Source organism: Rhamphochromis sp. 'chilingali', assembly GCF_963969265.1.
Source record: "Rhamphochromis sp. 'chilingali' genome assembly, chromosome: 1".
NCBI lineage: Eukaryota > Metazoa > Chordata > Actinopteri > Cichliformes > Cichlidae > Rhamphochromis > Rhamphochromis sp. 'chilingali'.
In genome coordinates, this window is record NC_137929.1 from 40,186,156 (window position 1) to 40,195,986 (window position 9,831).

The 9,831-nt window shown below is 36.0% G+C and overlaps 2 protein-coding genes across 2 annotated transcripts; both read left to right on the plus strand.

Moving 5' to 3' along the window:
• Window positions 1-2,255: 2,255 nt before the first annotated feature.
• LOC308408096 (uncharacterized protein) lies at window positions 2,256-4,128 on the plus strand (the record flags this gene model as incomplete). Its single annotated transcript, XM_080900185.1, has 3 exons — window positions 2,256-2,538; window positions 2,774-3,714; window positions 4,111-4,128. Exons 1-3 carry the CDS (start codon window positions 2,490-2,492, stop codon window positions 4,126-4,128), a joined length of 1,008 nt encoding a protein of 335 aa, XP_080756311.1. The 5' UTR covers window positions 2,256-2,489.
• A 3,091-nt stretch (window positions 4,129-7,219) lies between these two features.
• Window positions 7,220-8,881, plus strand: LOC308408102 (uncharacterized protein; the record flags this gene model as incomplete). Its single annotated transcript, XM_080900195.1, has 3 exons — window positions 7,220-7,226; window positions 7,708-7,755; window positions 7,956-8,881. 3 exons carry the CDS (start codon window positions 7,220-7,222, stop codon window positions 8,879-8,881), a joined length of 981 nt encoding a protein of 326 aa, XP_080756321.1.
• Window positions 8,882-9,831: the final 950 nt, after the last annotated feature.

Genomic DNA, 9,831 nt, shown 5'->3' on the forward strand with positions numbered 1-9,831 from the left:
GGGTCCTAATAAATACTCACCTGCACCAGAGCTGCCGCATCCTGGTCCTATATAATTCCACACGGCTTGCCCCCGCAAACCGTGACAAAAGTTTGTGATGCCATCTGTCCAACAGTTAAAATTTGATAGAAATTGAGTCATGCATCTTCAACAGCACTGTGCATAAACCATTCATGACAAAATCTGAAATTTAAGTCATTAGATTACATGTATTTTCCAAATAATTTTATTATTTAAGTGAAAGTAAAACATTACATTTAAGGTAATGTTGAATTTTCCCAATTCTTTGAATCTTTGGGCTGAAGGAAGGACAATACTCGGTGTATAAATGCTCAATCAACAATCATTTATTTCCATACAATTCAACAATAAGAGCATTACAACGTCCGGACGGGAGAGATGCCTGCAGAGGTTCGACAGCATGTCTCAAAATGGTGGCAACTTTCACAGACTTTTATAGCTAATCCCAGCCCCCCTCTTTGTCATAAAAGCTGCATCTTCACATGTTTTTCTAATTCTTAGTGAGCCTGGCTCCTGACCTTGCCTCCCTGTCTTTCTGTGTGAAATTGGAAGGGGGGTAAAGAATGTGGTTTTATCTCTTCTGCCCCGACACCTAGTCTCCCTCTTACGGCCTCCTTCACATGATTCAGCAATAAAACATTTCAAGAAAACAGTGTCAGACATTCACAGCTGATCAAGGATACAGAGTAATGCACATTTTGTCTAATGAACTACAAATGATTATGTTTCTTTTATTCAAGAGTATAATAGAGACTAAACTACATACATAGCACACCATTAAAACTAAAGGGTAATATATGGCCTGCAGCTGTTAAGCTAATTTACTGCATTGACTACTGGTCATAAAATGGCATATGTTTAACTACTAGTCTTTAACAACAGTAATCAGGTCAAAATCTACTTGTTTTACTTTATTATGCACCATATATATTTTTCAAAATTATTATTATTCAAAATTATTGCTTCATGTTTATAAAGGCAAACAATCATTGTTTCATTTTTTTATTATTTGAAAGCAAAGTGAAGTAATTACACCCATGGAAGAATACCAGGACTGGGAGATTGGTGCTACCCCTTGAAAGACTGAAAGAAAAACTTAAATCCCAACAAGGAAATTGAATGAGTGACAATTAAGTTATTTGTTTTAAGACTTTATTAATGCAAAGAGGAAACAAAATGATGCATATATTTAGTTTCCTCATGAAGGGAAACCCCCCAGCTATCCACATCCCCAAAATGCACATATTTCTTACAGCAGGTGAAACTAACCTGGAGAAACAACAAGACACACAACAGTTGTCAAGCTCTGCTCTTTGTTGATTCACTGCAACCAACATGCCTGGTGAGTCCTTTTAATGCTAAACTTCTGCAGATATAACATCTACATATTTTAGATAAAATGTTATTGGTTTCGATGGGCCCACACAGCCTGTTTAAAGAAATGACAAATCACTTTGGGTATTTGTGAAGCTTGAATCACTGAATTATTCTGTTAACCAGGTGACATTATCTTTTTGATCTGAGTAAATGCAGACCAATCCAAAATAAAAAGCCAAAAAAATTCATATTTAATTTAAATGGAAAATTATATAGAGCAAAGCATTGTTTTGAACTTTTTTTTTTGGTGATGTTTTATCAAGCAAACTATTGCTATATCATGCTGTGTATGATATATTTATATTATATATTTTTTGTATCACATTTGGTACATTGGGCGTTTTTGGCAACTTTTGCAAGTACTGATCATGTCAATGAGAAAAAAGTCACAGAAACTCATGTATCAAATATGATACAAAAGGCATTATAAGGCTAAAGTGAAAGTCACAGCACTGTTTTGAACTTCATTTTTATGGTGATGTTTTATTAAGCAACTCCAGAAGATGCATAAAGACAGATTATTACTTTAATGGTTGTTATTTGCATGGTCTGTATGGCAACACAGAATCAAGCTTTGAGTTTGCCTTTAGTAAATGCCTTTTCTCTCAATCTTTGTGTGTGTGTGTGTGTGTGTGTGTGTGTGTGTGTGTGTGTGTGTGTGTGTGTGTGTTGTTATTGTTATAGTATCTATTAATCATAAACTGCAATTAATCTGTTGTACAAGGGTCAGAGAAGTTGTCAAAGGATGTATGGATGAACTTAACAGGCCCTGGAGTTGGGCCTTTGAGTGAGGCTTTCTTTGGGCCAAGTGTCACAGTTTTGCAGGAAAACATAGGACCAAAAGGAGTAACAGCACAAGCAGAAGACACAGGTATTCCAAAAAAAATGAATAAATAAACACAGTATTTGTGTTTCTGTGTGTATCATTAAGCAATATAATCTACACCATCTATCACTAACTATTTCCTCTCTACATAATGTTGCAAATGAACTGAGTTGGCATTAGTAATCATTCATATGACAACATGAAAAAACAGTCATAACCAAATAACGCTATTCTTACGCATTTTGCTTTTTTAGTTCCACCAACAATGATTGTCATGGAAGGACAAACAGCTGGGGCTCAAAAGTACATCAAAGGTAACAACATATTTAAGGAGTCATGAGTTTGTCTAAGTTGCATTCCTTAAGTAAAGCCAGCTTGGCCTGTTACAACAGAATGCTCTCCTATTCTTATGCTTTGCGTAAATGAAATAACACAGGAGTCCTGGAGAGCATATTTAAATTTGCAATGTTTCTCCTTCTATGCTTTCTTTTCCCTCTAATAATAGGACACACATTCTGCTATTTACTTATTGTCTTCACTCCCTTTCAGTGGAAAAAATGTACAGGATTGTTCTGCTGGGAGACAGTGAAGCTGGGAAAAGGAGCCTAGCAAGCACCATGTTTGGAGAAGATACATTTATGGTTGACAACACTGAATGCCAAACAAAGTCCAAATCTCTCCATGGAAGACGAATTACCATGATCAACACTCCTGATTTCTCTGGCCCAGGTAGATCAGAGGAGGAGCTGAAGCCTGAAATACTGAGGTGTATCACTGAGTGCACTCCAGGGCCTCATGCTTTTGTCATTGTGCTCAAAGTGGAGAAATCCACACAGAAGCAGCAGAAGGCTGTTATTAAGAAAATAAGCCAGTATTTCTCAGAGGAGGTTTTCAAATATGCCGCAGTTGTCTTTACTCAGGATGGCCCAGACTCAGATGAAATGAAGATCAAAGCGTTTATAGATCAGAATGAATATCTGAGTGATCTGGTGAAGAAGTGCAAGAGCCGATACCACATCATTAATAATTACACCCGACAGGGTGACAAGATCAGCAACCAGTCCCAGGTTACAGAGCTGCTCAACACAATAGACCAGATAGCTGCACAGAACAAAGGTTGGTGCTACACTAGCAAGATGTTGCCACAAGGAGACACCCACAATAAGGCTAACAACAGCTTCTCTAAGAATAAGATGATCAAATTGACAGGTTGTGCAGCAACTTCAGTAGCAAAGGCTTTCTCTGGACCAGCTGTTGTAGTTTTAACCCCAGGGACAACAAACAGAGCAGAGGAACCAAATGCTATATCAGAAATGAAAAGCAATGGTACCCTGACAGAAATGGCAAGCAATGTAGATGGAGAAACAACAAAGAAAACAGGAGAAGAAGAAGAAGCAGTGAAGACAAAAGAAGATCTTCTTCTCCAAGGAGAAAGAGAAGACGGCAATGCTGCTCGAAAAGCAGAGGAAGCGGGAGGACTGGAGTGCTTTGTACGTTTTCTGTTTGGTGTAGTTGTAGCAGTAGGAACACCATTATTAAAGGAGGGAGCCGTATTTATAGTATCAGTCATAGCAAGAGCGATAACATTAGTGACTTCAGCTTCAGACTCTACACCAAACGCAGCAGGAACAACAGATGTAGACTCAGCAAGAGCTGGAGGGCCAGCAGCAAATGTGGTAGAAACACTTAGAAGAGCCTTAGGTGATGGTAACGTACCAGAATGGGTAAGATGGGCAATAGAAAAAACATTCACTATAATAGAGTGGATAAGTGATTTTGAATTGGTGATAATTGTTTTCCTCGCATTACTTCTGACATGGTTTTTACTTAAAGTACCGTTTTTTGGGACACTTCTGGTAATTTTGCTGTTTGTGTTTTTTTTTAAGATTCATGACATGATCTAATTACAACACTAGACAGAACTGTATGATTGTGTGACTGGTTTAATTTAAAGACCAACATCATACATGTTTTAAAAGATACAGGATGCATGATATGGTCACAAATATTGTTTAAGTCATTGTTTCTTTTGTTTTTGTTTTCTTAAAAAGAGATATTCTACTCCATGAAGAAAAAAACATTTTTTCTCTTTGTCTATCTTTTTGTTGTAAAATCATATTTTCAACAGAAATTATTTTCCAAACATGTATACATGTCTTGTAGTTGATTCAGTTTACTATGGGTTACTGTACTTGTGTCTACCTTTAGATTATAAAAACAAAAACATAATCCAATCAGAAATTAGTGTGAACTCAGTTTATGCTTTCTGTCTTACCATATTCTCTGTTCCACCAAAGAATTATAACTGCTTTTATGTAATGCTCTAAAAAAATGTAATAATATGGAATTAGTAAATACATCTTAACATATATTTTGTCTTTATTCTGTACGTCTTTGGGTATAGTGTATCAACCTTGTGCAAGGTTTCTCTTTTATGTATAAATAAGCAATAAAGCAAATAATTAACTGTGTTTTAGTTGCTTCCTTTAATCACACCTAAGGCTGAAACCACCAAAAGCCTTATCTGGTGTCTCTATAATGACATCAAACTCTAAAAATCTTGGTGCATTATATATACATTTTCAGAAATAGTGTAACGTAAAAAGTCTGTCTCTGACACGAATATATCCCATCAAGCCTGCTGGTGGGCAGCAAAGCATGCCTATAATCCAAACCACTGATTTTTATATATTTATTATGTTTTTGTCAGCTTGTAAAGTTCACTTTTACTCTGCCGAATACAGAAACAAACAGGTAGAGTCAGAACTCACTAAAACTATGATGTTTTTAGTACAACATGCTGATGTCTGACCTTTGAACTATGACCTTAAAGCATTACATACTAAAATGGTGTGTATTATAATCTTTATACATATGACTGCAGCAGAACTAGTTGAAATCTTTGGCCTCTATGAGCTGTAAAAGCTTTAGATTTTAAGTTATATTCATGCAGTGTGAGATTTTGCGAAGCGTTATGGCGTCATTGTGATGTCACAGGGCATCGTTTTGAAACAAAGTATGTTGCGCAGCTCTCTCTCTCTCTCTCTCTCTCTCTCTCTAAGCCCTTTCATATGAGTAATTATTTATTTAATAAAAACTTAGTTAAAATGCAGAAAACTATATCCTTACTGCTTCCATATGAGTTACAGTTAGGATTTTTTTCTTTTCTTAATTTTGTTTTGTATTCCCACGTAGTACATTTTAAATTATTTGTAATTGAAGTGCAGAAATCCAACTTTAATTCAAGTAATTTTGGATAAACTGTTTAGTAATTAAAGTGATTTTTCTATACAAAAGGTCTTATCACACACAATACAACAACAGCACTGCTGAGCAATGAAAGACAATAATTTCCTGGTCGAGCAAAGTGTAGCATGGCACAATCACACCAATCAGGGAGCATTCACACATGGCGTGGTTTGACACATTTGCACTGTAAAAAAAAAAGGGTATTGGCTGCAGGACACATACAGTAAAGACTATGTGAGGCCATTAACAATCATGCGCAGTGCCAATTTTGGGTCTAATAGTTGGGGCAGTTTATCCTTCTTTCTATGTGAAAGGTTAGAAACAGTAACTTATTTTAAGACACTCAAAATTAAATAAACAAACTCAAATAATTTTAACATAATAATTTGCCATCACAGCCACCTTCAGTTTACTTCAGTTCCTCCTTGTTTGTTTGTTTTTGCTTTGTATTCAAAAAGTGAAAGCATCCTCTCTTGGAGCATTCAGGACAAACCAGTTCTGGGTAGAGGAAGTACTGAAAACAAGGAAGGAGGAAGAAAAACAAAGAATGAAAAAGATGCTTATGGTTTTAGAGTTTGTTGATCTGTGAAATTCAAGAATGTGTCAGCACAACATCAATGATGAAAGGCTTACTATTCACAAGTGAAAAACAAATATAAAAAATAAAACAAAGCTCATAATCATAGACTCCACATGCATCATTTACCATTCATGAGTTCAATTACAAAAAAAGACTGAACAGGTATGGCTTGTTTGTTTTCTAAAAAAAAAAACATGGAAGCTGAAAAAAAAAAGACTTCTGGAATAATTTGGATAGAAGGACAGAAGAGACTGAGGTGGAGGCGTTAGCTGTGCGACGTTTGATGAAATCCAAACCCAGCATATCAGCATAAACACGTCACAGCACCACACAGTGGTGGACCGGTGATGAGTTGGGCTTCTTTTACAAACACAAGAAATGGAAACTTTGCAGTTATTGAGTTGACAGTAAACACCTCTGTATGTCAAAGCACTCAAGAGTAAAGTTTGTGATGCCATCTGTCCAACAGTTAAAATGTGATAGAAATTGAGTCATGCAACAGGAAAATGAAGAAAAAATGAATAGCTAGAAAAGAAAAAAAATCAAGGTGCTCTCATAGCGCTGTCAAAGTCGAGGCCTCAGCTGGCAGGACTTCAACAGCACTGTGCAAAAACCATTCATGGCAAAATTAGGAATTTCAGTCATTATATTACATGTACATTTTCAAAAAAAATATTATTATCAGGTCAAACGAAATTTACTTGGTTTTACTTTAGTACACACCGTCGTATTTTTCTTAATGGTCATCTATTTCAATAAATAAACATTTGATCTTATTTATTTCGTTTGCATTTTATTCAAAATCATTTCTTCATGTTTATAAAGAGAAACAACCATAATTTCAGTGCATTTTTTCTTATTTGAAGCCCTGGAAGAATACCAGGACTGGAAGATTGGCTACTAAAAAGACTGAAAGAAAAACTTAAATCTCAACAAGGAAACAGAATGAGTGACATTGAAGTTATTTGTTTTAAGACTTTATAAATGCAAAGAGGAAACAAAATGTTGCTTACATTGTGTTTCCTTGTAAAGGGAAATCTCCAGTTATCCACACCCCCAAATATTTCTTACAGCCGGTGAAACTAACCTGGAGAAGGGTAGGTCAAAAGCAACAAGACACACAACAGTTATCAAGCTCTGCTCTTTGCTGATTCACTTCAACCAACATGCCCGGTGAGTCCTTTTAATGCTAAACTTCTGCAGATATAACATCTACATATTTTAGATAAAATGTTATTGGTTTCGATGGGCCCACACAGCCTGTTTAAAGAAATGACAAATCACTTTGGGTATTTGTGAAGCTCGAATCACTGAATTATTCTGTTAACCAGGTGACATCACCTGTTTGATCTGAGTAAATGCAGACCGATCCAAAATAAAAAGCCAAACTCCAGAATCATCATAAAAACAGATTATTACTCGAATGTTTGTTTTTTGCATGCTCACACAGACTCGAGCTTTGAGTTTGTCTTTTCTCTCTTTGTGTGTATTTGTATTTGTGTTTCTGTGTGTATCATTAAGCAATGCAATCTATGGAATGTATGATTAACTATTTCCTCTCTATGTAATGTAGTAAATTAACTGATGTGACAATATGAATAAACAGTCCTGAATAAACTGAATAATGTTATTCTTGCTCATTTTGCTTTTTTAGTTCCATCCAAAAAAGGAAAAACAGCTCAGGCTCAAAAGTACCTCGAAGGTAACAACATCTTTGAGAAGAGTGTGACTCAGTTGTATTCCTTAAGTAACCAAGCTTGCTCTGTTACAACAGAGGAATAACTCAGAGTAGTCCAGGAGTGTCAAGTTTCTGACTTGTAACGTTTATCCTTCCTGTTTTCTTTTCCCTCCAATAATAGAACCAAATGTTGCTATTTATTTATTGTCTTCACTTCCTTTCAGTGGAAAAAATGTACAGGATTGTCCTGCTGGGAGACAGTGAAGCTGGGAAAAGGAGCCTAGAAAACAACATGTTTGGAGAAGATACATTTATAGTTAACAACACTGAATGCAAAACTAAGTCCAAATCTCTCCATGGAAGAAAGATTACCTTGATCAACACTCCTGATTTCTCAGACCCAGGTAGATCAGAGGAGGAGCTGAAGCCTGAAATATTGAGGTGTATCACTGAGTGCACTCCAGGGCCTCATGCTTTTCTCATTGTGCTCAAAGTGGAGAAATCCACAGAGCAGCACCAACAGAAGGCTGTTATTGAGAAAATAAGCCAGTATTTCTCAGAGGAGGTTTTCAAATATGCTGCAGTTGTCTTTATTCAGGATGGACGAGACTCAGATGAAATGAAGATCAAAGAGTTCATAGATCAGAATGAATATCTGAGTGATCTAATGAGGAAATGCAAGAGCCGATACCACATCATTAATAAATACAACGGACAGGGTGACAAGATCAGCAACCAGTCCCAGGTTACAGAGCTGCTCAACACAGTAGATCAGATAGTTGCAGAAAACAAAGATTGGCGCTACACCAGCAAGATGTTACCACAAGGAGACACCCACAATAAGGCTAACAACAGCATCTCTGCAGACGCTCCAGACACAGGAAGAGCTGGAAGGCCAGCAGCAAATGTGGAATTAACAGTTAGAAGATCCTTAGGTGATGATAGCGTACCAGAATGGGTAAAATGGGTAGAATGGGTAATAGAAAAAATATTCAATTTATTAGAGTGGATAAGAAATGATTGTGACTTGTGGATAATTGTTTTCATCTCGTTACTTCTGACATGGTATCTTCTCAAAGTACCATTTTTTGGGACCCTTCTCATAATTTTGCTGTTTGTGTTTCTCTTTGAGATTCGTGACATGATTTAATTACAACACCAGACAGAAATGTATGATCGTGTGACTGATTATTCAGCCTCTATGAGGTGTACTTACGATTATTAGATATATTTCTGCATTTGAGATTTTGCAAAATGTTATGGAATCATTATGATGTCAAAAAGGCACGTTTTTTTTTAAGTGTGTTGCACATCGCTCTCCATATCTTTCCATATATATGATATATATAAGTCTGTCAGTATGTTTCTTTTGCTTTACACAATGTAGATTAAACTTGGACTGTGACTTGCACTTTATTTGGTTTTTTGAGGGTCTTTTTGTTTTGTGTTTTAGGTGAACATTGACCTTGGGTGCTAACAATGAAGGTCAAATTCAAACACTTAGCCAACCTAAGCCTATTAACAAACAGGCAGACAGAAAAGAAACAGAAAACGATTACATGCTCCCTCCTCTACAGGGGAGAATGAGGTAACATTCATTTTTTTCGTGTTAAAGGTTGCTTGTAGCATATGTGTGTATGACAGATATTTGCATTATTGCTGGGTGACCAGTTTGCTGAGAAGCTGATATGAAACACATGAAGCTTTGAATGATAAACAAGAGCGTATCCAAGTGTGTGAACAGCAAAATATTTAAATCAGCAGTTAGGCTAACTAGCTAATTTACACTAATTTCACTTGAGTTTAAGTGATTATGTGCTACTTTTAAACAATATGCAATACCCCTATAATAAAATAGGTAACATCTCATATTCTTATTAAAAGCAAAAAGAAGAGGCACATTAGCTGACTGATCATTCTCACAAAAAACTACTCATAAGCCTATAAAATAATAACACATGAACCTGTTAGGACAGAGTTTTGCAGCTCTGCATGATGATAATACAGTTCTGGAGAAAAAAAGTTACCAACTAAGAGGAAGAGACAAAAAGACTGTTGTATTCTTTTTTAAGTCTCTATTTTATTTTGATTTCCATTTTA